Source organism: Hypomesus nipponensis, chromosome 11 (assembly GCF_054491055.1).
Source record: "Hypomesus nipponensis isolate SF chromosome 11, ASM5449105v1, whole genome shotgun sequence".
In the NCBI taxonomy this organism is placed as follows: domain Eukaryota; kingdom Metazoa; phylum Chordata; class Actinopteri; order Osmeriformes; family Osmeridae; genus Hypomesus; species Hypomesus nipponensis.
Window position 1 is genome coordinate 17,341,115 of NC_140371.1, and position 27,157 is coordinate 17,368,271.

General features: G+C 46.4%; 3 protein-coding genes across 4 annotated transcripts; 1 reads left to right on the forward strand and 2 right to left on the reverse strand.

The window, feature by feature from the left end:
- The first annotated feature begins 611 nt into the window (after positions 1-611).
- On the forward strand, positions 612-15,756 carry map3k21 (mitogen-activated protein kinase kinase kinase 21). Of its 2 annotated transcripts, XM_084709032.1 has the most exons (11): positions 612-1,857; positions 7,675-7,855; positions 7,979-8,127; positions 8,347-8,522; positions 9,609-9,849; positions 10,050-10,172; positions 10,389-10,493; positions 11,225-11,375; positions 11,505-11,599; positions 11,791-12,564; positions 12,725-15,756. In XM_084709032.1, exons 1-11 carry the CDS (start codon positions 1,077-1,079, stop codon positions 13,117-13,119), a joined length of 3,171 nt encoding a protein of 1,056 aa, XP_084565158.1. In that variant the 5' UTR covers positions 612-1,076; the 3' UTR covers positions 13,120-15,756. The 2 variants fall into 2 exon arrangements, with proteins under 2 accessions (XP_084565158.1, XP_084565157.1); XM_084709031.1 differs by lacking the exon at positions 10,389-10,493.
- A 636-nt stretch (positions 15,757-16,392) lies between these two features.
- On the reverse strand, positions 16,393-19,447 carry il22ra2 (interleukin 22 receptor, alpha 2). The gene is made up of 6 exons (XM_084709034.1): positions 19,381-19,447; positions 18,970-19,099; positions 18,439-18,617; positions 17,811-17,980; positions 17,518-17,689; positions 16,393-16,873 (listed from the first exon to the last, which is right to left on the reverse strand). The coding sequence occupies exons 1-5, from the start codon at positions 19,445-19,447 to the stop codon at positions 17,540-17,542; spliced, it is 696 nt and encodes a 231-aa protein (XP_084565160.1). The 3' UTR covers positions 16,393-16,873; positions 17,518-17,539.
- Positions 19,448-20,222: 775 nt separating this feature from the next.
- ifngr1l (interferon gamma receptor 1-like) lies at positions 20,223-25,273 on the reverse strand. Its single transcript, XM_084667282.1, has 7 exons — positions 25,055-25,273; positions 22,633-22,753; positions 22,226-22,404; positions 21,931-22,082; positions 21,404-21,569; positions 21,178-21,293; positions 20,223-21,069 (listed from the first exon to the last, which is right to left on the reverse strand). The coding sequence occupies exons 1-7, from the start codon at positions 25,116-25,118 to the stop codon at positions 20,668-20,670; spliced, it is 1,200 nt and encodes a 399-aa protein (XP_084523408.1). The 5' UTR covers positions 25,119-25,273; the 3' UTR covers positions 20,223-20,667.
- Between the last annotated feature and the right edge of the window lie 1,884 nt (positions 25,274-27,157).

The following is a 27,157-nucleotide window of genomic DNA, read 5'->3' on the forward strand; positions in this document are numbered from 1 at the left end:
TTTTATTTGTCATTCTCGATTCATTGCTATAATTCCTCTAAAGGCGCGCTCTCCTTTCACGTTTCCAAGGGATGCTCCTCCCTGCCCTGTCCCACTGTTCCTTTTCAAGTCACATGGGGGTAAAGTCACCAATCAGGGTGTAGCTCATGCAGCTAAGCATCCCACGGCCAGGGTCCGACAGTCTAGGAACGATGGCGTCGCCTGTGGACTGTTTTGATCAAAGTTGCTGGAACTTTTCTTTTGGGTTCTTATTCTGCAACTAAACGGTGGATTCTGCTCTCAGACTTTATAATTACGCAATGAAAAGAAATCAGCCTGGCAAAGAAATGCCCAACTTGTTTTCAAAGTTTTCAAGTGTCAGTGTGCAGTCAAATGGGCTGACCTAACAAGGCTAGCTAAGCTACGGGGAGCTAAAGGTTTGGAATGCGATTTAACTGTAACGTAAACTAGTCAACTGGCAGGCAAACAGACAGAACTTTGACGCCAGTAAGTGAATATGTTTCTATGGTATGTTATTGGATCGTATCGTCGTTCATGAACGGAGTGTGTTAGTTTAATGGATCTTACAGGTGATCTTGTAGCACCTGAGAAACCTCATAGCTCGATAGTACTAGCAGAGATAGCTAAAGTCTTGAAAAAACCCTTGCAGGTTGTTTAATCAGATGTTTTTTGCCTATGGACCAAGGAAAGACAAGTTTAAGTAGGCTACCTAAACAAAACATTGTTCTCATGGTAGAAATATGAAGTAAAAAAAAAAGTTCAAAGCAGTTAGCTGGGTTTCAGTATTGACCCACAAAGGCACCTTTTACAGAGTGGCGACGTGGATTTCAAGCAAGCTATCTAGATACTTTCTGACTCGCTCGCTCATAGCAGGCAGCACAGGACTTTGGAACACGTACGACCCAGGGCCGTACATCCCCCCCTCTTGCTCAGTCCGTGGCGATATAATTTGCCCTGGGCTTCGCACAAACTCGGCTAATGCGTTTTTTGAAAAAGTGTAGTTGTCGGTTATCATTTTAGGGTAGATTTTGAATCAACAGCTGTGCACCATATGGTGCGGCTACAGTCACCAAGAAATGGATGTCTCGTTGGCCGGTTCCCCAAACGGTGACGGGCGGCCACACAGCAGTGGAGACCATGCTTGGACGGAGTCCCCCTCCGCAAGGGCTTGGGCTCACTCAGCTCCGCTGTGTCCCCGCTCGCTCTGGACTGCCATTTACGACTACGATGGTACCGGAGAAGACGAACTCAGTCTGCGACAAGGGGATGTCGTGGAAGTACTCTCTAAGGACGCAGCGATATCAGGGGATGAAGGATGGTGGACGGGTAAAATTAACCATCGAGTGGGGATTTTCCCTGCAAACTATGTTACCTATCAACCTGCTATTTACAGACTTCCCGCCGGTGGCACGGTGGGGGTGCGGGAACGTGTCCCCATCGCTCCTGTTCCAATAGTTTTCACTGAACTGGTTTTAGAAGAAATCATTGGTGTTGGTGGATTCGGTAAAGTATACCGAGGGACATGGAAAGATCAAGAAGTTGCTGTGAAGGCAGCCCGGCAAGATCCCGATGAGGACATCACAGCAGCGGCAGACGGTGTGAAGCAAGAGGCAAAACTGTTTTCTATGCTTCAACATCCCAACATTATAAAACTGGAAGGGGTCTGTCTTGATGAGCCGAACCTGTGTCTGGTGATGGAATATGCGCGTGGAGGGACCTTGAACAGGGCTTTGACAAGCGGCAAAATCCCCCCTCACATTCTGGTCAACTGGGCGGTACAGATCGCTCGAGGCATGCACTACCTACACGAGGAGGCTGTGGTGCCTATCATTCACCGAGATCTGAAATCAAGCAACAGTAAGCGTTTCTCTGTTACTCCGACCCCAGCCCAATTTAACATCCTAACTTACTTTATTGTTAGATGAGTGTATATAGTCTACCTTATGTGGGTATACATTCTCGACATAAATACACTGTCATACTAGATAGCCTACACATGCATGGAGTGGGTTACCTCAGTCTCATCATAAGATGAGTTTACTACATTTTAAAGATGAATCAACCTATTGATAAACCAACCTCACATTCCTTGTCATCCCATGCATGGATTTTATTTAATTGAAAAGTTTGATGGTATTGTGGGGTTCAAACAACTCACATTACTGGCCATTACAAGTAACCTACAAGGTCCGTTTTTCATGACAGGATGGCAGTCTTTATGGGGCTGTTTCCTCCCAGCAGTCTTCCACAACCTTTCACCATTCCAGCTGTTTGTCAATGCTTCTCAAATTGATTCCTGTGAATGGGCCTGCTATAGTTTGAAAGAGCTATGTTTAAATCTTTACAATTGTTGTGTTTGTCATTTGTGATGCAGTAAGTGTGTGTGTGTGTGTCTGTTTGAGAGAGAGGGACAGAGTGTTACAGAGTGAAACGAGCAGGCCGGATGAAGAAATGGGTTAATATGTGAGAGTATCTAGAGAGAGACATGGTGTGTTTATGAGATGGGGAGGGGGGGGGGGAGCCCACAAGAGGATGTGAAATTAGGTCAGAATTTGCTCAGCTGGACACTTCATGTTGTTCAAATACAGACCTTGAGAACACCCACCCTCCATCCTGGCCCTCAACTCATCACCACATGCTCCGCTCTGACTAACAGTGAATCAGATTAGGTTGAGGTCAATAAACTACTTGTTTTTACCATGGTTTATCATGCCTAAGATATGTTGGAAGTGGGCAACATGGATGGAAATATAAATAGACAATTTGAATTGAAAAGTTCAAACTGTAAGTAGCACAATGCCAGTGTCAAACAAAAGTGTAATGTAGGCCGGCTTAGGGACTAGTTATTTTGTCCATATTTAGTCAATATAGTCAGACTTTGGTGGGGTTTCCTGTTGCACACACACCTCTATAAATAACAAAGCGCTGGGTGTTATTTATTATTCAAGTTTTTCTTTTTTGCATGCATGCACTTTGTCTGCCACACAAAGTTGGGTATCTCCTCCACTTTGGTATGTGGATAGTAGCTGGTCTTATCAGCTGTGGAGTTCCCGGATGGTGAACCTTGTATTGGGGTAGACTAGGCAGGTTACCTGGAGGTGCATTCCACAGGCACACATGCTGCTTGTGGGACTGATAATCTGATCTGTGGGTCATATTGACAGTTCTCATCCAGAGGGGTAGAAGTCAGATTATCGTGCCTTTGCAAAGTGCACTTTACCCATTGAAGACCATCGACTGTTGTTAGATTATAACGAAGATGCCAGAAGGAAAATTACTCTTTCACTTAATCAGGTTGGGTTAAGTAGACACACACAAATACAGGCACCACCCATTCCTAACACCAGTCAGTTTGTTTGTCTTGCCACTCCATTGCGACTTGCAGACAATATAGCTTTCTCGCTGACTTTAATTGGAAATGCAGCCTCCCCTCAAATAGTTCCACCATCCATGTCCTAGCCAGTGGACTCGGTCTCAGGTGCAGATCGAAGCATCTGTAGACCATCTACAAATGCCAACACACGCACAGTGGATGAAATTACACGTTTGTTTAGGAGCAAACATTTTGAGCGGACCTTGACAGTCGGCCAGGGGCACCCCCTCCTAGCCAAGACTGCACACTGTTTTTTCATAGCTAAGCCCCGGCTAATCAGCTCACCAGCCAATCGGAGGGCAGCTTAGAAAGTTTAACATCTGTGGGGAGCATTGTTGTCCAGGCTAGTCTTTACCAGACATTGTTGACCAGGGCAAATTTAGGGTGCGCATGCACACACACACACACGCACACGCACAGTCACTGCCAACTGCCTCATGCCCTCCCAACTGGCCAAACTCATTTATCAACCTACACTTTATTGAGTACACACACAGCCTACATTTATTTGGTCAATGATTAACATTAAGGGGGAATATGTCGAAGTCAGAGAGATTGTCAGGTCTTTGTGTTGTAGTTAATCTGTTAATTCCTCCGTCCCAGGAGGAATGTGGCTAATGAGGACCAAAAGCTTAACATAAGTTTGCACAATGGAGTGGTCAAGCACTGGTTGCTAGGTGACTGCAGCCACAAGAATGCTTCGACTGCAGGGTCCCAGAGCCTTGTTTTCATTATATTTAATCTCCTCAAGAGCTGCAACTCTTTTATTATTAACCAGGGTAAGTCCTCACTTCCTCCCCTCCCTCTCCATCCCCGGGACTGAGACGGGAGGACGGAGCAGTCGTGCAGAGGGACCGCAGCCAGGTAGCTGGAACTAGGAGCAGGCCGAGACTACCAATGGCAGCCACACTGAAACCTGGCCCGACGCCAGCCCTCATAACATGCTTCAATTTTATAGTTTCGGGCCCAACGGATCCTGGGTTGCAAGAATGTCAGGCATGCGTGTTTGTTCTAGAATGCCACGCGGTGATGAAGAAAAACACCACCTAACAATACAGTCAGTGTCCTGTTAGAATGTGAGCATGTTTTTCCCCTTATTGTTTCATCTTCTCTCTCTATTTCGTCAGCAGTTAAAGAAGCATGACTACATGTTGCAAGGCAACGTCTGAATCTCTCCCCTGCCGTCGGTCCCCATTGAGAGCGCAGACAGTTACTGCCGTCTCTCCGGAGAGAGAAAGGACAAGGGTGAAAGGAAGAGTGAGGATGCTTTCAGTGTTTTGTTAGGGCCACTAAGGCAGCAAGGTCTATTGTCAGACACTGTGAAAAGGAGAAGGGCCAAACAACTGGTGAAACCTGACGCAGGCCAGCAGTGTTTGTTGCTGTGGATGTGGTTTGTATTGGAACCATTCTCAGGATGAGTTTGCGAGGCTCATCTCTTGGAGTTAGAAGAACTCCCTCCTGGTCTAATGGTTGATACTTGACACCGCTAGTTGGAGATAAGGGTTTGATCCCTGTAGTTAACTTAGACAATCTGCCACCACATACCACTACCAGGTAGACCATCAAGGTCTTCTCCACTGATGATACTACACTGTTACAGGACATAGGCCTAGCTATTGCAAGAGCAGTGTCATTTCCCCTTGAAGTTTGTACGATGTTTGGTGTAGGATAAAAACTCAGGGGGGGACCTGATCTGAAGTCTTGAGAAAGCGGGAGTAGAAATCATTTTGGAGTGTGTCAGTCCAAGGTAGTGTGTCCACTCCCCTTGACAAACGCCTGTCCTTGGGGCTGTGTCCTGGGACTGTGTCCTGGGGCTGTGTCCTGGGGCTGTGTCCTGGGACTGTGTCCTGGGGCTGTGTCCTGGGGCTGTGTTCTGGGGCTGTGTCCTGGGGCTGTGTCCTGGGGCTGTGTCCTGGGACTGTGTCCTGTGGCTGTGTCCTGGGACTGTGTCCTGTGGCTGTGTCCTGGGACTGTGTCCTGGGACTGTGTCCTGGGGCTGTGTGCTGGGGCTGTGTTCTGGGGCTGTGTCCTGGGACTGTGTCCTGGGACTGTGTCCTGGGGCTGTGTGCTGGGGCTGTGTCCTGGGACTGTGTCCTGGGGCTGTGTTCTGGGGCTGTGTCCTGGGACTGTGTTCTGGGGCTGTGTCCTGAGGCTGTGTCCTGGGGCTGTGTTCTGGGGCTGTGTTCTGGGGCTGTGTTCTGGGGCTGTGTCCTGAGGCTGTGTTCTGGGACTGTGTCCTGGGGCTGTGTTCTGGGGCTGTGTCCTGGGACTGTGTCCTGGGACTGTGTCCTGGGGCTGTGTCCTGGGGCTGTGTCCTGTGGCTGTGTCCTGGGGCTGTGTCCTGGGGCTGTGTTCTGGGACTGTGTCCTGGGACTGTGTCCTGGGACTGTGTCCTGGGACTGTGTCCTGGGACTGTGTCCTGGGGCTGTGTCCTGGGGCTGTGTCCTGGGACTGTGTCCTGGGACTGTGTCCTGGGGCTGTGTTCTGGGGCTGTGTTCTGGGGCTGTGTCCTGGGGCTGTGTCCTGGGACTGTGTCCTGGGACTGTGTCCTGGGACTGTGTCCTGGGACTGTGTCCTGGGACTGTGTCCTGGGACTGTGTCCTGGGGCTGTGTTCTGCGGCTGTGTTCTGCGGCTGTGTTCTGTGGTGTCCCCCGCCTCAGAAGCATGGGTGTCGTCACCAAGCCCCAGCTCAGCTCCAGTTCCCAGCCTCCCATCGGGGGCTGACAGCCACAGTGGTGGGAAGCGGAGCGGGCCAGGGGCACTAGGCGAACATAAAGGCCAGCCGGTTCCTGTTACCCTGTTTGACCATCAGTCAGGGAGGGGCTGGGGCTGTCAGCATATCCATGATGGGAACAAGGACCCAGGCTGTACATCAATGGTAGTTAGGGTTCACCTTCAACAACCCTACGTATCAATGTTGAATAAAGGTTAGGAATCCATGGAATCGTGGAGACCGCAATGAGCTGTTATTCCTCGTTCCAAGTTCTCGTACAGGTGGAACCTGTTTGGAATGGAATGTCTATTGTCACATTCCCACTCAGTGGACTGTAAATCCTGTCAGTGACAGTACTAATGGGACTGAGACTTTGGGATGTTAACCCATTTCACCCACAACAAACACACAATTTCTCCAAGATGCTTAGATATTTCCAAGGATGTAAACATTTTTATGTGACACTTCATCAACCAATTTCGCCAAATCAACATAATTGCTTCAATTATTTCAGGGCTTTGGCTATGTAATAACAGTTTCGGTTAGAACAGGCTTTTAGTCTTGATCAAAGGGGAACTGTACTTCTGCTTAGTAACAAAATCAGCTCAGTTTTGCCATAGTTTCCCTCCCCTTCCTCCTATGTAGGGACAGAACCAATAGCCTCCTCTCTCTGGTCAGGTGTGTGAATGGGTTTTCTGTTGTCCTCTCTCATTGGTCAGCTCGCTGACTGCTTCAAGTCCCATTCTGCTATTGGCCTGGTATGTTTTGGCAGGAGTCAAGGTCACTTGGTGGCGCTTATCTGCCTCTGCACAAGCCAAACTCTAGACTAGAGGATTATTAACTATCAACACTCTGACCATGGGAACACTGGAACGAGTCCCCCACAAAAAGTTCATTTGTTTATTAAAGACGCACATCAAATATGAAAAGTGTGTGTGTTGGCCCTGGCCTTGTGGGAGTCTTGAGACTGGAGGAGCCAAGGTCAGGGAGTGTTGATAGGGGATTTCAGACAGACTAACTTCTTATTGGGTTCTGTTACACATTCTCATACACTGACACACATGTATCCAAACATCTCCTCTCATTTTCTGAACCAAAGGCAGGGTAATCCGATAGGTCTCACTGCATTTTTTATATTGTTATACTTTAAAGGAGTAACACAAAACAAGTGGTTTGAATGCACAGGAATGAATATATCAGTTGAAGTCTACCGTAAAGAAGGCTACAATTCTTTGCAACCACCTGATACCTTGTGGTGCTTATTAATGCCTAAAGGATGAAAGCAGGCATGTTTGGTGTTGCCTTACAGACAGGCTTGGTGGCTCCTGATGACTTTCATGTGAAGAATGTTATAGATCCAAGGACAGGCCTATTATAATCATGTCATCCGCACCACTATGGAGATGGATGGAGAAGTGCATACTCTGCTCCTGGCGTGCAGATGTCCTGCCAATGTTACCCCCTCACCTGGCCACAACCCTCCCTCTCTTTCAACCAACATCTTCCCTGTTTCAACTCCTTTTTCCTGTTTTGTCTCTCCTCTGTTTTTCATTTTTTTCCAACCCCCCACCCCCACCCCCACACCAGTTTTACTACTGGAGAAGATAGAGAACGATGACATCGGCAGGAAGACGCTCAAGATCACGGACTTCGGCCTGGCGCGGGAGTGGCACAAGACCACCAAGATGAGCGCCGCAGGCACCTACTCTTGGATGGCGCCAGAGGTCATCAAGTCCTCGCTTTTTTCCAAGGGCAGCGATGTCTGGAGGTGAGCACCAACTCGGGAGTCCCCCAAGTTTTGTAGGGAAAAACTCATGAATATGACTCTGAAGGAGTTGCTGCGGGTGTATCACTGTGTGTGTGTTGATGGTTCGTTGGTTTCTCCCCTCAGCTACGGTGTTCTGCTGTGGGAGCTGCTCACGGGCGAGGTGCCGTACCGGGGGATAGACGGCCTGGCAGTGGCCTACGGTGTGGCCGTCAACAAGTTAACCCTTCCCATCCCCTCCACCTGTCCCGAACCCTTCGCCAAGCTGATGGAAGGTAAGCTCTCAGTCACAACTCGCGCTGTACTTAACACTCTCTTTAGCAATCCCCTTACGCATGTTTATAGTGCGGGGAGGCTGCAGCCACAAGATTACAGAGGTGGAATCAATCCAGGATGGGGTGAAATAATCAGGAGGGTGTCGGCTCAAACCTCCAGTTGAACACGTTTGGAGACTGAAGATACCGAGTGTGTTTGTGCGCTGCTGTGCGTTGCAGAGTGCTGGGACCAGGACCCTCACGTGCGTCCCTCGTTTGCCTGCATCCTGGAGCAGCTGAGTGCCATCGAGGAGGCCGTGATGGCCACCATGCCCCAGGACTCCTTCCACTCCATGCAGGAGGACTGGAGGGTGGAGATCCAGGAGATGTTCGACGAACTCCGCACCAAAGAGAAGGTGACATCTGCCCACTACTACCACAGGCACAGATGTGTGAGGTGGACGTGTTAGGGAAGGTCAGACCAGTCTAAATGGGTTAACCATCCGTACGTGTGTGTGTGTGTGTGTGTGTGTGTGTATGTGTCAGCAAAGAGAACACCACTCCAGCCAAAAGGGTAGCCATGGGAGTGATCTGATCGGCTTTTCTTTTAATTGGCTACCCTCTGTAGCTGAGCTAATCGCGTGTTTAACAAAGCTAACTATTAGCCCTGGACTGGTTTCAGCGTTTCCCTTCGTTAAGACCATAAGCTGCTTCCTCCTAAGTCAGCTCTCGTTAGGCTAAATGGGATTTGTTAATGCTGGATGCCAAGAGAAGGAGCTTGCTTCTGCACATTCAGCTGGATGATTAAGCACAACACTAGTTGTGTCTCAAACTCATATTGCTGACATACATTAATAAGTATGTACAGTTGCCCACTTCCTGTTATTTACTTATAAATAAATAACTGACGGCATTTCAGTTACCTGTAATTAGGCCTGCTTTCCGATAAACCTTTGAGACAAGGTTCTTGTTTTATGATGTACTGTAGTTATGTCCTCTAACAAATGACAACACTGTTTCAACTCAGCAGAGGGATAATGTGTGCCTGGGTGGGCCTGTGAAGCAGATTTGTAGATGTCATTCTGGAGGGATTATTCTCTCTGCTGAGAAGAATGATAACTGGAGCAGCTTTGGGAATATGAAGAGAGGGGCTTATCTCTCTGCTGCTTCTGTGGCATGTGTGGCCAAGGCTTTTACATCCAGAATCTCTCAGTCTAATCAGTTTGTCTCTGTTTATCATAAATTATCCTAGGTCCAAGCTAAACTTTCTGTCTGCCTGTACCTGGTTGTCTGTCCGTTTGTCTGCCTGCCTGTCTGCTGGCCTGCCTGCTTGCCTGCTTGCCTGCCTGCCTGCCTGCCTGCCTGCCTGCCTGCCTGCCTGCCTGCCTGCCTGCCTGCCTGCCTGCCTGCCTGCCTGCCTGTCTGTTTGTCTGTCTGCCTGCCTGTCTGTTGTGCCAGTCGCGCATGCCGGCCGCTAACCCCCCTCTGTGTGCTCCCTGTAGGAGCTGCGTTCCCGGGAGGAGGAGCTGACGCGGGCCGCCCTGCAGCAGAAGTCCCAGGAGGAGCTGCTGAAGCGCCGCGAGCAGCAGCTGGCCGAGCGAGAGATCAACGTCCTGGAGAGAGAGCTCAACATCCTCATCTTCCAGCTCAACAAGGACAAGCCCAACGTCAAGAAGAGGAAGGGCAAGTTCAAACGCAGCCGGCTCAAACTGAAGGACGGCAACCGCATCAGTCTACCCTCAGGTGTGTGTGTGTGTGTGTGTGTGTGTACAGTATGTATGTATAATGGACTCTGTGTGTCTCTTTCTGGTCCTCAATTGTCGGCATGTCTTTCCAGCTGTTTCTCTGGATACCTTTTGGCTCCCTACATCTCTGTGTACATCCCCTATGGTGGTCTCCAGGTGGATTACAGTTCTGCCCCCCTCCCTCTCCTCTGTGTGTAGACTTCCAGCACAAGATCACTGTGCAGGCCTCGCCCTCCATGGACAAGAGGCGGAGCCTCAACAGCACCAGCTCCAGCCCCCCCAGCAGCCCCATCCTCATCCCCCGCCTACGGGCCATCCAGCGTAAGTACACCTGCTGCCTGGAACCTGATGGGGATCAAACCTCCGTTTGTCACTCGCCCCCCCCCCCCCCCAAAAAAAAAAAACGATAATCTATACCCAATAAGACATGCTTGTTGGGAACAGGCACCATTTTGACCTTTGGATTTGTTTTTTTATGAATTCGATGTATGTTGTGGAACATGTATGTACAGTCCACGCCTATGTTTCTCCCTCCAGTGTTCTCGCGTGTCGAGAGTGTCAGAAGAGACAGTATGTATGTGTATCACCAGGACGTAGACCTGACCAGCGAGCTCACACACTCCACAGGGGTCAGGAAGACAGGCAAGCTGCTGTGTGTGCGCTCACAGGCTAACTTGTGCTCCACGCTAAGGATTCTGTTGGTTGGAGAGCAGGATTCCCACTGTGAAGGGGCCTGTGTGCTCATTAACGTCATTCCAGATGTGGAGTGTGGTGTGCGCTTATTGGCTAACCTGATATTCCTGTGGGCGGGAACAGACTAACAGGGAATTATGCTATTTTTGTGCCTTTTGGATCCAAACACACATGGATTTTCACCAAGTTGATTTGCTGAGTTTACACTTCACGATATGCTAAATGGTTTGGCAAATGCTAATGATAAAATATATATTTGGGTCTGTCATCTGAGCTGATGATGAGCTGTTGTAGTGTACGTGAAGTCTTCAGGGTCGCACCCGGGTCCAGGGACTGTGTTTCTCTGTGGTCGTGGAAGGTGGAGGCTCTCTTCTCTAATCATCATCCCTTCATTCCTCCCTCCTAACACTTTAATACCACCTCAAAGCTCCATGCCTGGCTAACAAATTACTGACCAGACTCCTACACATTGGTCCACAGACACCGTCAACTCATTTAGCATCCCTCCATTAACTCCAAAGATCGGGGTGCTAGGTTTGTGTTCGAAAATCAGTCAAGTCGTTTATCGATGTGGTTCGTCGACCAGATTCAACACTTGGTCGAGTGTCTGTGGAACGTTTAGAGGAGCCCGTCCTCAGCTCAGGGTTTCCTTGGCTCACTTGGTCTCCCCGTGGTTACAGTGACCCTGGACGAGAGCAACAGGACGTGGGGGCGGAGCACCAACTACCAGCAGGAGGAGTTTGAGGACGTGAAGAAGGGCATCAAGAAGAAGGGGAGGACCTGGGGCCCCTCCTCCGTGCAGACCAAGGACCGGCCCGCTTGCGCTGAGAGGTGAGAGACGCGCCACGTCCAGGTTCTTACGTGGAACGTTTTATTCTCAATTCTAAACACCCCAACAACAAAAAAACGGATCATTGTGTGAGGGAATGAGACGTCCTTGTGTTTGTCTGGCCCTGGCAGAGTGCGCCCGCTGTCGGATGGCAACAACCCCTGGTCCACCAGCCTGCTGAAGGGCCAGAAGGCTGTGCCCCTCGCGGCTCTGTTTGCAGAGCAAGGTTAGACTGGGACATGGTCGTCATCCATGACTGTCTGCTACCAACCGATTAAATACACATAGTTTTTATTGTGTATTTTGTAGTTGGATCATCAAAAATAACTATATGCATTCCTACTGTGTAGATTATCCGCAACAGTGAATGTACGTCTCATGAATTCCGCTGGGTCTCCAATGTTTCCACCTGTACAGGGACCAACAAGGACGAGGCAAGCTCTCCAGAAATCTTAGACGGCACCTCTTCTAAACCAAAGCAACTGAAGTTCCCCAACCAGGTGTACATAGATCTACCTCGGTGGAAGGACGAGCAGGCTCTGCCGGGCCTGGGAGGGGAGGCGGGGGGAGGGGACAGCCAGGACGACCCCTCCACCACCTCCACCTCCTCCGCCAGCACCACCCCCCAGCACACCCCCACCAACAGCCTCAAGAGGGCGCTGGCCCGCCGACGGACCGACACGGTACTCTACAGCTGCGGTGCTTTGCTGGCCTCCGTGGCGCTCGGCTTCGACCTCCGGGAGTCGCTCAAGGCCCCGCCCCCCGCCGAGGAGGCGGAGCTCCGGGAGGACAAGGAGAAGAAGAAAAAGGAGGGCTTGTTCCAGCGAGCCACGCGTTTCCGCCGCAGCACCTCCCCGCCCCCTGGGCGGTCCCGGAAGGAGGAGGCGGGGCTGTCGCCGTCAGGCAACACACCTGGGCCAGTCAACCTCCTGTCCATGTCCTCCATCTTGGAATGCCACTCCACCAAGTGTCTGCTGCAGCCGGGTTCCACGGAGGGAGGGGAGAGCAGGCCCTCGGTCAGTCTGCCAGACGACCCCAGCCCCCTGTCCCCTCCGGAGGGACAGAGCACTGGGACTACAGCCAAGGCCCAACCTGTAACCCCAGAGCCAGAGGCCCAGCGTCCAGCACCAGTCTCCAGCCTCTCAACAGCCTCCCGTTTGAGGAGGAAGAAGTCGATTGCCAGCCAGAACAGTAAGTCTCTCTTAGATCTGTCCGTTTCCTCAAGTATTAGTCCACTCTGCTGTCACAGCGTTGCAGAGAGAATAGGTCCATTAGCATTTCAAAGATGAAGTGCTCACATTCTTCCCATCTCTCACGCCCTCTGTTTCTATCTGGCGCTCTCTTTCCCTAGCTAACGGTACGTCCAGCTCACACCCCTCCACCCCTGCCCCTCCGGCCGTAGCCCCCCAGAAGAAGAAGCAGGAAAAGGAGAAGGAGAGTCCAGCAGACAAACCCGCGAAAAGGGAGCCGGCGCCCCGGCCCAGGCCCCTGTCGCTGCGCGGGAAGCCCCACTCCTGGGGCCTGCTGAGGGGCCGCAACAAGAGCTACTCTCTGGGACACTATTCTGGTGAGAAGAGCGCGCGCAACCTCAACATGGTGCTTTCCTCTGAGGGGGGCGGGGGGCGCTCCCTCCTGGACGTGGACACGGAGGGCCAGAAGAGGGACTGCACCGTCCCCCTCTGCCGCATCCAGAGCTCTCCCGGGCGCCCGTCTGTCTTTGAACTGGAGAAGGAGTTCCTGTCTTAGCTTTGGATTTGGGGCTCGCCAAGCTGCCTTGACCCCCCCCCCCACAGCCGAGTCGAACACAGCTAGGACACAGACGCGAGAATACAAAATGGCAAGCAGACACACCGCCACCGTGTTCCAGTGTGCTAGCACACAGCTTCGTTTCAGAGTTCTAGAGCCTGTCCTCGTTCCAGAGTTGTAGTAACACACCATAGTTCCAGCGTTCTACAACACGGCCTCATTCCAGGGTTCTAGAACACACCTGGAGCTGACGCGGAATCGTTCCAAGAATGGGAATTTTCCAGAGTTGAGCAGAAACTCCTTCTCCAGCCATTCCAGGGCAGCCCTCCCTCCCTCCCCCCTCCTCCCTGCACACAGATCACTGCTGCTGCAGCTACAGGATCTCTGTCATGCATTCACCTTTTATTTATATCTGTATATGTTGATAGGTAATTTAATAAGAAGACTGTACCCTAGCATCAGGTTTGTCATACAATGAAGGAATACGTTCCATTGTTTTGTTGGAGAATGGTCGAGACGTTGTGATGTGTACTCACACTGGTGTACATCAAGGACAACTTCATACAAAAAAAACAAAAAAAAATTGTTGAACAAAATAATTATGATTTTGCCTGTAAATATTTTTTGTCCATTTAGATTTTATGTCGGTGATTATGTTATTCTGTTATCTGATTGTTTTTACGTGACCAATGCAACAGTGTTCAGAATCTACCAGGTCAGAGAAGTGCATATCTATCTCCTGGGTACAGTTTTGGACCAGACTATTTACTGGATTACAATGTTCAGCCGGAGTGGCAGTTGGTGACTGGGTAATTGAACACTGGAACGACTAGTACTGAACATCCAGTCAGAACGTCTTATCACTATTGAACTGCAACACTGTTAAAAACTACTGGATGAGTACTAATTACGAGTACTAGTTAGACCTTTCCACTGAAGGATGCAATACCACTGTTTTACAAGGCTTTTAGTTGCTATTGGCTAGTTTTAATTAAACGCAGTTTGAGTATAGATTTATAGGTTCTTTCAACTTTGTTAAACCCTATGATGTCTGAAAGAACTAAGACTTAAGTCCAATATCAATTTGATTTTGCAATTGTGGATACAAATATTTTATTGTACAACCGCATCGATAAAGTAGTAATGATGATCTTTTATGCCTGACAAAGATCATAAAAGCATACGTTCCACAAAAATTATAAGCTATCCATTATGAGGACCATTGTTCCACCCAGTACAGCTAGACCCTGTGCAATGTGAACGTATTGCAAACGTTCAATGTCTTCACAATGTGTTCAGTTGTGTTCAGTCAGTAGTTCTTGCATGTGCAGCAGTACAATGGTACCAAAATGGGAGGATTTTAGTTTGTTTTGATAATTCAATCCCCTTATTTAATTAGGAGATTCTGAATCGTCTACTGTAACAGTCCAGCTGTAACCTCAAACCTAGGGAGAGATTGGAATTTCGTTTCCTGTGTTTCCCCTCAGTTGACGTTGAAAATGTGTTCCATTCAGGATGGAATTCTATTTCTCTGTACTCACGTACAGATGTCTTGGGAAAAATTGCTTGTAATATTAACCCTCCTGCCTAAATCCATTTTATTTTGTGTTGTTTACAAAAAAGATAACTGTTTACAAAGAATGATGAATGTTTGTTGGATTAGGCTTCTTTGGTACTACTGAAATCAGCACTTTGTGTTAAAAGCAAACTGCATACTCCTCTGCTGGTTCACGTCAGTTGTGTATATTTGACAGACTACTGCTGCAGAGTACAATACACTGCCTTTGAGATCCCATTTGAATGCATGCCCATAACCTGATTGTATTGGGGTCCTTGTTATTTCCCAACAATATGCTTTGAGGGTCACTATGGGGAAGAGACACGTTATCAAGTATAAACTTATTGGAAGATGTGAACATGAGATTCCTATGTTTTTGTATTATACAGTTTGACAGTATTGACCAAATAAGGTGGTTATTTTTCATGTACATCCTCCCAATCAGCAGCTCTTTGACAATGTGTCTCTCTGAATCAGGTGTAGCATTAGTGCCTAATGATCAAATGCTCAAATATATGGTTTGATTCTGATCTTGAACAACTTTGAATAGTGAAATGGTACTTTGTTAACAGCTCATATTTGATTGTTTGAATGAATGAAAGGCTTACTTATGACAAATACTTTCAAATGTTGTTAATGAGTATTGTACGTGTGGTTGAACCTGTCTGATCAGACGCAGTACTCATTCTAGTTTCATAAAAACCTTAGTGTTGGTGTATGCTCCGGTGCCTAAAGTACTTTCCCTCTTTTGGCTCTGAAATATGATCCTAAACCTACAGTGAGAAAAATGGCACATAGCGATTCTTCAGCTTCCTTCATAGCGGTACTGTAGATCAGTAACAGACACGCATACTTCTTCACTTTTAAAAGTCAATACATTCCTACTGCTGTGAACACTCTGGAAGGTTCCATTGTCTTGAACAGACCCCAGTTGTTTCTCCAAAGCTCCAACTCTGCACACACCATGAGAGGCTGGTATCCACACTGTGTTGTTAACCAACCGTTTGGTTTGTGAAATGATATACTAGTCAAATTGACGGAAATGTATTTTATATAAAAACAAGCTGATTTGTTACGTAGTACCGTGTATATATTATGTATTTGTGTCTCATTAGTGTTTCATTTTAGTTTCTTTTTTTTTTCTTCTCTCTGTTAGATGAATCTACGGCAACTTCTGCTTTGACTAAGTTGATTTGAATTATTTTGTATGCGTTATTCTTGATTACTCATGTATCATACACCTTCTTTGTGAGCAGGACTCCTAATGGTCCCAGTCCCATCTGGGGCCTTCTGTTACATTTAGTCATTTAGCAGACACTCTTATCCAGAGCGACATACAGTAGGTACAGGGACAACTCAAACCCAGCCCAAACTGAGAATAACTTAACTGTGTTTCATCAGTGCTGAAAGGATGTCTTGGGGTATTAGATTTTGAAATGTGAACATAACTATGAAGTGTGTCTCTCCGTATAGGCTGGTGGGTGGCCAATAGAGATGGTGTTGAGGATAAACATACAGTGTAGAACACACACGTAGCCTAGGATGAAGGAGACTATTGTTTATGACTCGCACGCACGCAGGTATGACCGTCAGATCTGTACTGTCGTCTGAGAGAAGTCTGCTGAGATTTTTCTAGAACTGTCCCTTGTATAAATCAACCACAATAAAGATCTCTTCAAGGATATTTTTGACAAAGAAAAAACGTGTGTGTATTTTTTTCGTAAACAAAACAATATATATTTAGAATGTATTATATGGACAGATGGGTGGTATCTGTCACCCTATGTAAGGAAGGTGTAGACTGGCACAATGTTTTGGGTTTTATCTTACCAATGGCAATGTGCTGTAAAAGGTAATTCAAAAGTGTAACATCATTCCATAGAGGAAAAGCGCAGAACTTAACGGAAATAAAACATTGACAATCTCTTAAAGCTGTAAAGTACAATCTACCTGCAACTACCGCAGGAGGAGTTTCCCCACTTCGTACAATATCTCTGGCAGATGCCGTTCTCCAGGAACTAAGTCACGCCATCATAGCCTACATGGCTAGCTGAACAATGAAACCAACACTGTAGCCATTTAAATAGATACTTCTAGTGGACGGTAGCTAGCTTTTAAATCCTTCCGGATGAGTGCCTTCAGTCATGAGAATATCTGGTGGCTTTTCCTGTTTGAGAACCAGAGCTCCTTCCGTCCCTGCAGGAGAGAAAATAGGGAGAGAGCAGAGAGGTGTTGGTGGAGAAGGATAAGTAGGAAGAAGAGAAAAGAAATTAGAATGGCCCACAGCCACCGCAGATACCCATCTGGGTAACTGTACTCATGTCACTGATCTATAAATACCCCTACAAGGGAGTGAGTTAGGGAGTAGTCAGATGTAATTATTGTCCCAAAGGCATAAGTCCCCTATCTGGATCCATCCCTGAGGAGATATAGTATCTCTCTTGTCCTCTAATACTTCTCCCCTCATACTTTAATCCTTTGTCAAGGCAGGATTTTCTGTCTTCCAGAGGGGAATCCCGAGACTGTCCAACCGGTCCTCACACACACGCACTGAACACTTTCAGTGTCTCTACCCTCCTTTCAGACAATGCCTCTGAGCTGTTCTGTCTATCTCGGGTGATACTTGACTCTCAGGTATTACGTATGTAAGCTTCACCTGTTCATGGGTGAAGGACCTTGTGCTTATTTACCACTATAAGTGAGCACTGTATGGATACACGCTTGTTTTTCTGACTGCAGAGCTGTTACTGAAAATGACACCCCAGTACCCGGTGTGAACCGTATATATGTGTGTTTCTGAAGGGATCTGTGTAAACAAACATGTACGTATGTGTGCATACCTAGAGGAGTGTCTTCCCATGGTCAATGCGTGGAGACACAGTGGGCGATGCCCCGGGGACTACTGTGTCTCAGTAGAGGCTGGATGCTCTGGGCCTGGAGGCAGTACCTGGTCCTGGGACTCAAGTTTGGGATCATCAACTGCTTGGAGCATCCCTCCACCTCAAACACCTCCTGCCAGAAAGGAGACAGGACATCTGGGGTCAGTACATGATCACTTTCTCATTGTCACTAAGGCCTTTAGTTTTCGGAGACATAGAGTGTATTAACAGATGCAGTGTTAACAGAATGTTACCTCTCTTCCATTGGGGGGTATGAGGTAGACTTTGTAGATCAGTCTCTGAAGCTTGGCCATGCTTATTCTCTTTCCGTTGGCTCTTCTAAGGGGCGAGCGAGGAGGGCGTAGCCGGACCACAATGCCTTGCTCCTTCACGCTCAGTCTCAAGATTGGTGAGCTGACAGATGCTGCGGGAGGGAGACCAAGAACACATCTCAGATGTACCAGCCGTGTCAGGAGAAACAGTCTTCCTTGCCGAGTGTTTCATGTGAAGTACAACGTAGACATCTTTGTCCTGGTTTCTAGAGTCTGGGAATCTGTTACTGAATCTGATCTTTTTTGACTCCAGTGTGATACAATCTAAAGTCTAGTCTTGGCTAGTATGAAATGTTCAAGTTGATCATGATAAATTTGGACATTGTGATAAGATGAGGGCCGTAAAGACCTGATAAATGTTCATTTTGGAATATTATATCTCAGATTATATTGGTCGTCTTGAATATCCTTGCAAATGCTGAACCAACTCCTTTCTGGTAAGGGAGCCTATTGGGACGTGTTATTTTGGGAGATGATAATGAATCTAGAGCAGGATCTTGATAGAGCTCTCCTTGATGACCAATCTGCTTGGTTCCCCACCCTGACTCACTCTCCCAGCTGGGGTTGAACCTCGGGGAGAGGACCCACGCTGATTGGCTACCGGGCTTGGAGACAGAGACCCGGGCATAGTACCACTCTCTGGGTTCAGAGGTCATCTGGCTGAGGTCACAAGTCAGCCTGCCGATGCTCTGGCACCCGTCCACATCCCTCCACTGCTTCTCCCCATAGCTTGAGCACAGAGGAGGAGATAAGTACGTGCACCTTTGGATTACAATTTACCTAACATCTCCTCTGCAGAAAAAGAAAGGATGAGACAATGCAAATTCTGTTTACAATGTGAGGTGGCCACATTTCCGTATCCCATGAAATATCAGCACACAGGAACCTACAAGCATGTTAAGGAGTGCAACCTAACACATCTTCTATTAAGGCTTGGCTGACACACAGTACAGAATCTGTTTGTCACAGACTTATTAAAGCACAGGGAACACGCCTCTGGTAAAGATAAACCCTCGTGAGCATGTTATCTGCAACGTCAGATTGATTGAGGATCAGCTCATTCTCTCAGTGTTTGACTCACATCTTCCACTGGACATGGTAGTGCAGGTCACTGCTGGAGCCAGCTGGTGGATTCCAATGGAGGACATTTTTGTAGTCCAGTGAGATGAACCTCACATGCTGAGGAGAAAGAGATGGAAGATCCCCTGGACCTGGAACAAGACGAGAGTCTCAGCACACTAACAGAAAGAACACATAAAAGACAATCTCTGTGGAGAAACACACAAGGTTAGGAATCAGTCAAGGGCGACACAAAGTATGGATATGATTATACACGCACAGTAAATTGCTGACAAATTCAATTTGGTAGGACTCAATCAAACCTACATATAATATAAATGTGCAGGCCAAGCTGATTGCCAGCCAGCCAGTTTGCCATCCAATCAACAATTCGGCTAGCGAGTCAGCCAGCCAGCCAGGGTGAAGGTCTTACCTGCAGAGCAGGTGCTAAGGCAGATGCTCCAGAGAAGCAGGAGATCCAGGAGAAGCAGCGATGTCATGGTAGCAGCTGGGGTGGTAGGAGCAACTGTGCCACACAGACCTCTATACCCTTTATAACAGACATTTCAAGTTCCCCTTCCTCATTCCTGCCGTTTCCATTAACTCATTGAACTTTCATGAGCTAACTGTGATGCAATGACCTTAAAAGGTAAAAGGCCAACACGTGTTCCCTTTAGTTATGGATTCCAGTTGAAATAAATATGTGGCAAGAGTTTAAATGACTGTCACAGCTATGTGTGTGTCTGCCTTGAAGTGTACATGTTTACACAATAGATGCAGTGTGCCCTTTTGTGGGTGTCAGGTATACCTTGGAGGGAAACTGACATTTAAAACACTTCCTTTTCCTTTCATAAACTTCCTGTTTATGATAATGGCTCCATCCGCTCCATTGACACAGCAGGTTGGGGATGGGGCCACCGTCAATGCTGCATGCAGTTGGAACTACTAAACATGATCATTGTAAAATGCACTTCTGATCCTTAATTATGTGATTAACTTGCAGTGTTTTGTACATCAATTTGGATAAGCATCTGTTAAATGAATAAAATGTGGTATCGAATCTATTTCACTTAATTCTCGCAAGGTATTTTATCTGTGTTTTATGAATGTCCAAAAATCCCTCAGAGAAAAGTTTGCCTCTTGCCAGAGGTCACTTCTTGAACATACTGAAAGTGTAACGTGACATGACCAGCAAACACTCATCTGGCCCCTCTTTCCTAATTTGGACATACTGTGTGTCTGTGTTCCTTCCCCATAAGTCAAACACACTATTCATTCAGTACCCAGTGTTTCTACTTTAATGACACGCACATTTGCTTCTTCTTCTTGCAGTGTACAATTGGTGTTGTTATGGCAAGGAACAAAACCTCTCTGTTTTTATAATTTGTTTGACTATGCATAGAGTAACAATGGGATAGGTAAAAAATGATATTACATATCAAGAATTATACACACTTATGCTTACAAAATGTCACAAAAAAGGAAAAGCGAATACATTGTACTGGTATTAGCAAAGCTGTTAAGGATACACTTATAAAATCTGATCTATTTTCCAGAGAGTCTTGAAATAGAATAAACCAGGACACGTGTGCAAAAGGCTTGAGTACAAATAACAGCACAAAAGTAAATTATCCCTCAATGATCCTCTGGCTTTTAACATTCATACACAAACGAAATGATGAGCCACTTTTCAAGACAGAGCATGTGCAAGTAGTTTAGATCACTTGTAGGCCTCTACCATGTCTCCAGCATCCATCTCGACTATTATATTGTCCCGCCTTTCGTAACCTGAACCAGCTTGAAGATCTTCCATACTGTCCAACTGAGCCTCATCTACCATCTCAACCTCGCCCCGCAGGCTCGACTCATCACGGGGTAATGCTGTCACATCCTCATCGGTCACCTCCTGGGTAGGCCGGCGGAAGGGGAAGGGGAAGTGGGTCTGCTGTCCCGAGAGGCCGGGGTCGGAGTGCGCAGGGTGGAGGTCGGTCGTGGGGGTCTCCACTGAGAGCAGACGGCTGCAGCCGTCGGAGGAGGGGCTAGTGGAGTCCTCACTAAGCGGAGATATGTTGGTTGCCTCTACGCACATTGGGTAGCCATTCACCCCTTTCAGCATCTTGGCCTGGTGCAGAAAGACATGGTACTGAAGCACAGATACACAAACAGGAACGTTCACTCACACCCACACACGGAAACAAGAAGAGATCAGCAGGTGACTGTTGATACTCACTATAGACTCGGGCAGAGGGACTTTGGTCCATTTTCTGAAGACCAAGTAAAGCACACAGCAGGCAGTCAGGATTATTATGACAGGGAGCAGGACACAGAGGATGGTCAGGGAGGCATCTAAATGGGGCAAAAGAAGTCAGTGTTTATTTATACGCACACGCACATATACCATCTGGATAGAAATGTGTAGAATGAACACACACACGCATAGAATACAAACATCTCACCCTTGGCTGGTGGAGGCTGGTCTGTGCAGATGAGCTCAGGAGTCGTAACAGTTAAGGCACCCATGAACCCTTTAATGTTCACACAGTGTTTGTCTGCTGCCATCTCCGCCGGTAACCGAGCCTCACATACATGGTGTCTGCTGTGGCAGGAGAAACCATGTTCTTTCTGGGGATAGGAGGGGGGGAGCAAAGTCAGGTGACAGCAAAGCAGTTTTCTGAGCTACGCGGCTAGATCGTTCATACCACCCTAAAATACATTTTGATCTGATCATTCAAATTGTTCCAATGTATTGTTAGGACTGCCTATGTCTTCCACACTGCTGGGGTCCTGATCTGCTTCTGTGGCAGCCGGACAGGGACAACTGGACGTGATGTTTCAGTTGACAGTCTGGCATCTTTCAGCTGTTTGTTTGCTGCTGTGCACTGCTGTGTTTTTTGTTTTGTTTGTTCATCTGAATCCCATTTCTACAGAGGATTTATGCCTCTTGCCAGACCATTACTTACTTAAATGTTAGTCTGGTCCTTACCTGGTCCTTGGTGATGATGACGTAGTCAAATATCTTTTTCCTATCTGATAGGTTAATGGCCTCTTTGTAGATGTGAAATGGATGGGGGAAGTAGACCTTGACATGGTGATCTGGTTGAACAGAGATGTTGACCAAGGGGAGGTCCACTGAGCCTGAAAACAACACAAACCATCTTTGTGTGATTGTCTGTGTGTGTGTGTGTGATTGTGTGTGTGTGTGTGTGTGATTGTGTGTGTGTGTGATTGTGTGTGTGTGTGTGTGTGTGTGTGATTGTGCAACAAAAGTGACTGCTCACAGATCAGATTGGAGGGGGACCGGTGATCATAGCTGAACGTGATGGTGGATGCATGCTGGGACTCGTTCTGACCAGACACGGTCACAGAGACGATATAATCATCACTGATGATTCCCTGTGTTGCTGCGGAAACGTTGCAGTAATAGTCTGGGGTGTCAGTACACACCTGCGTGTGCGTGCTGCGAAGGAGAGAAAGGACGCCATGTTGCTACAAAGTAACGAAGGATGATGATAACATATATCATCATCCCCACCACCAACAATGACTTTTTGAGTAGGTGTCCCAAAGACTTTAGCTGCGGTGTTCTGAAGCTCAATGACTGTCCAGTGTTAAATGAGCTCAGTGCTACGGTCGAAAGGATTAAAGTTAACAGAGCATCGCTCCATACACAAACAACATGGCTCACCCCTCATAGTAGGATTGTAGGGTGACGTCGAAGTGAGGCTGCAGCTGTGGTTGGCTGTGGTTCCAGTACACCACGGTCTGCAGGTTGTGACACACCAGGGTCACATTGTCCACCGCCATCACTGTGTGAGGACAGGAAAAGGGCCAGCGTTAAATCAGTGAACTTCAGTACAATGTCAATTGGAATTTCAGTTGGAAGAAGGAATGCTTTTTATTTTTACTTATCAGATGATAGTCTAACTGTTGAGATAGTAGATTAATGAATCCAGTAGCCTATAAAGGATCATGTGCTTTCACCCATCTACTATTGTTTTGTCTATAGGGAGAGGATTTTTTTTTTTGAACGGTGCAATGTTTTCCCCATGTTGCTATACCCTCCAGTGTCCAGCAGAAGGTAGGCTTGTACCACTGGAAACCTATTTTGTATGCCACCGCCTAACCTAAACAAACTAAAAATCTCAAAAATCTCACCCGACCACCTTGACTAACATTTTTCTGCAGGAGACACATCAAACCCCTCCAAAAGGGCAGGAACAAAAATATTGTAATACTGAACATACTGTCGGAAATAAGAAATCTGAACAAAAACAACATAAAATGTCTTCTGCTTAATTTCCAACTGTTTAATGTAGTAAAAATGTATGTCATGACATTCACTTGACAGCACTGGAGTTGGCCCATATTGTAAAATCACAAACGCAGACACACACATCCCTTTTCCACCAACATGTTATGGGTTACGTTCTGGTAATAGAAGGCAACAGTGGAGAAGCCAAGATGTTGTTGAAGTGAAATTGTAGGGGGGAAACAAACGGTGCAGTGGACTGAACACAATGCTTGGTGACGATTTGGTCATCTCCTGAGTTTCAGGCAAAGCTAGAAGGCAGCAGGAGAAAGGGTAAGCTGTACACTACGCGGAACTAGTCGAAGAGATGGCCATGGCTGGGTGCAATCGAAGGCAAGAGAAATCATAAACAGTTTGCCAATAACACAGCAGCAAGATTAAAAGAATCCTGAACGTAACCAGTTCAAGAACCGGAGCTACTTTGTGAAAAAGAGAACTGAAACCCGGTCGTCTGTCCTTCCGACAGACCAGCGACGGCCTGATGAGAATGTGGCTGTGTCTCTGGGTTACACAGGATGCATGTTATGTGATAGAAAAGATACAAAAACCAAGGCAAAGATCATCATTTCCTGTCAACATGATTAGTCTACAAATCCAAACGACCTTAACCTAGAAGCCCAATCTTGTATGGGCTTGTATCGTATGTAAACATACACTCACAAATCAAAACCTAGGCGGGTTATGTTCTGCGTGCGGATGACAGGTGTGAACCACATTTCCGTACTGAAAGGAAAGCCTCTCACCACAAACACAATCCTGTGATATGAAACAAACACACACAATTCCAAGAAGTTATCAATGATGTAATTTCCTATTGTATAAAACACTTTGTAAAACACCACAAGAAACCACTCATTGTTAAGCTTGTCCCATAAGGGTGTGGTTACACAGAGACATGGGAAACAGCCAAGCAAGTCCGACAACAAACCCACAGACCTCCATACAGTTAACACACTTCACCAAAGCTGCCTCGATGGAAGAGTAGGAGGCAAGCCCCAACATAAATAGGTTAAAATGCTATGAAAAAGATGGTGTTTACAGATAAATGACACTCATTCAAATTACAAGAGCAACAGGAAACAACTGTTTCACAAGCTGTTCTGCTACTACAATCAATTATAAGGAGGTTCAAGGTTTAAATTCCCAGTATATCCAGCATCATGTTTAGTGTGTGTATATTGTGTGTATATTGTGTGTGTGTTTGAGTATATGTGTGGGGGAGTTTACTTAACCCACCACACCAGTTCATCATGACTCATTACTATGAAACAGACGGTTGGTTTCACAAACAATGTGGTGGAATGAAAAGCAAACTGAGAACCATGTATGTTGTGGTCGGGCTGCCATAGCGTGTGACTAAAACCTGCACCAGCATTGGTTCAGAATAACCACTTAACCACTTCATAATAATAATGAGTCATGTTGAATATGAGGACAAGACCCCTTCATAAACTAGCTGCCCGAATTTTGACATTAACTATTTTATTGTTTACCTGTTACAACCTGTTATATTCGTAAGTGGTAGGCTAAGTGTTAGTATTAGCTAGTTATATTGTTATATTCGTAAGTGGTAGGCTAAGTGTTAGTATTAGCTAGCCGGGTTAACCTACTGAAAACGTCAAGTGGTAGCGTTAGCTAAGCTTCACAGAACTGCCGACTTCTTAAAATTGTAGCCCATAGAAAAGTAGGAGTTTATTACTCAGTATGTATAACTATGATACGCATAACGTTCATTGCATTGTAAAGTGGAAAGATTAGCTTAATGTTAGTACAGTAGGCCTACCTACAAATTACTTACCGTACGAGACGACATTATGTATAATAAGAATGAAGTAAATGACCAAGAAAATGGATACATTCATTTTGTTTTCATGTGTACTACGCTGATGTAGACATACACTATTAAATATTATTGTATATTAACATATTATTATGGAATTCCGTGCATTATCGCGTAATTCCCGTTTCGCAGTTCCAGCCTCACAAGTTCCAGCTTTTCGCCTATGGCTGCCTAGCAGTCGTGTTTTTTGCAACAGGAATTACATTTCCGGTTGATTTCCTCAAAAACATGTCTAAATAAAGGTCATAAAACAAAACGTACTCTTTACTATATGATGGAGATTTTTTTCTTATAAAAACTATAGAAGGATACATTATAAAATATAAATAACAAACTACATAATTAAATACTTTTCATTAGGACCAGACGCGCGCCTCAAGAAAGTCAACCACTTTGCACCATTCTGAAACGTGTTTCTTGCCCAAACAACCAGACAACTGATTGATAGTTTTGGAAACAACCCTTTGTTGTTGGTGATAACTGGTTTACAACCCAATTCATATTCCAGAAGGTTTTGTCCATGCTCTTATTTTGTAACCGGAAATGCTGTTCAGGACTGTTGTGGCTTGTTTCATAGTTAAGGCTAGTCCATGTTATAAAATATGTCCCTGTTCAGACCCAGAGACTGGGATTCACGGTACTTTCTTGCACTTGCGCATAAAACAAAGAATTTCAAAAGAAATATTCCGAACAAGTGCCTACATGTAGAGGAAATATGGGAAACATTCCACATTTGTTTTCCTGAAAATTGTACAACACAACAAGAACAAACAATTTTGACTATATAAATGTAGAATTAATCATTTATCATAATTAAATAATAAATAACGATTTTGAACTTTACATAGTTTTAAAATACCTATTTGTTAAAGTGATATCAGTGATAACTGCACTTTTCCAAAAGCAATAGTGTGGTTGGCAGTCATCGTGGCGTATCCACTGAATCATTTCAGCATTTTATTTAAAAACAGAAATAACAGATACAAAAATTAATTAATATGAGAAGTTTGCCTTTCAATTGATATGCTATTTTGTAACTGATTACTAGCATGTTCATTGTACTGTTGATTAGAAATTTCTCCCTATCTCCTCTGCTGCCCACCTAGCAAGCCCAGTCCAGCTGCTACAGAAACAAACACTGGAGACAACACACAGAAATAAGAACACACTCAAAGAGAAGAACACAGCTAAAGAAAGATGGGGAGCTGTCTCTCTCACTCATCCAAGGTCTGCCGTGTCTGTGAGAAGATGTCTGATCAGACCCCTTTAAAGCTGACTGTGAAACAGGATCAGAGGGGGCAGTGTTCTGGCCCATCTTCACTCTGGGCTGGTGGTTCTCTGTCTCTCTCTTTCTCATAAACACACAGTCTCAGTCTCCCCAGTCAGGGAATTCCATCCTGTTTGGTCTTGTTGGCTGCCTATGGTCTGCAGACAATACTTTTTGCCATCTCACTGTCTGCGACACTTCCCCACATAACGCCAAACTCCTCAGACTCTGAGGTATCTGTTTCAGCTCAGCGGGGGTGAGGCATTTGACCCCATCGGTGACACCAGGCACCCAGGACTACTTTGTGGTGCAACGTCTGGAGCATCTGACGGTGGCATACCCCTGTTGGAGCCATCCCACAGGCAGGAGGTGGTGCATGGGAAGGACATGAGGGTGGCCTACCAGGAGGAGTCTCACCCTTCCCCAATCTCTTCCTGTCCAGCTTCAAACTATCAGAGAAGTTCTGCTTCTTTATGACTTTGATATACTGATCATGATTCGGAGATGATTTGTATTTACCCATGTTGGCAGACACAATGTGTGTGTAAAGACAACGCAGAATTATATTTGCTTGTATACACAGTCTGTTTGTTTGCACTGGCACTGACAAATATATATTATATTACCACATGGTGGCAGCATGTACCAAATTAATCAGTAAGCAGAAGCTTCTGAATGGGAGAAACATGACTGATAGTGTTTGAATCATGCTTTCTCTAGTGCTGTTGCGAATACGGGCTGATATGTCAGTGATATACTTTAGAAATGTGTCAGTTTATGCATCAAAAAAAGTT

Bases quoted from the DNA above. Each gene is read 5' to 3' on its own strand.
- map3k21 (XM_084709032.1), top strand. From the start codon at position 1,077: ATGGATGTCTCGTTGGCCGGTTCCCCAAACGGTGACGGGCGGCCACAC. The intron at 10,173-10,388 runs GTAAGTACACCT...TTCTCCCTCCAG, and splicing joins CCGCCTACGGGCCATCCAGC to TGTTCTCGCGTGTCGAGAGT. The intron at 12,565-12,724 runs GTAAGTCTCTCT...CTCTTTCCCTAG, and splicing joins GTCGATTGCCAGCCAGAACA to CTAACGGTACGTCCAGCTCA.
- il22ra2 (XM_084709034.1), bottom strand. From the start codon at position 19,447: ATGACATCGCTGCTTCTCCTGGATCTCCTGCTTCTCTGGAGCATCTGC. The intron at 19,100-19,380 runs GTAAGACCTTCA...GTCTTGTTCCAG, and splicing joins CCTTAGCACCTGCTCTGCAG to GTCCAGGGGATCTTCCATCT. The intron at 18,618-18,969 runs GTGAGTCAAACA...TCTGTGCTCAAG, and splicing joins TACCATGTCCAGTGGAAGAT to CTATGGGGAGAAGCAGTGGA.
- ifngr1l (XM_084667282.1), bottom strand. From the start codon at position 25,118: ATGAATGTATCCATTTTCTTGGTCATTTACTTCATTCTTATTATACAT. The intron at 21,570-21,930 runs GTAAGGACCAGA...TCCTATCCCCAG, and splicing joins TCATCATCACCAAGGACCAG to AAAGAACATGGTTTCTCCTG. The intron at 21,294-21,403 runs GTGAGATGTTTG...TGCCCCATTTAG, and splicing joins CCAGCCTCCACCAGCCAAGG to ATGCCTCCCTGACCATCCTC.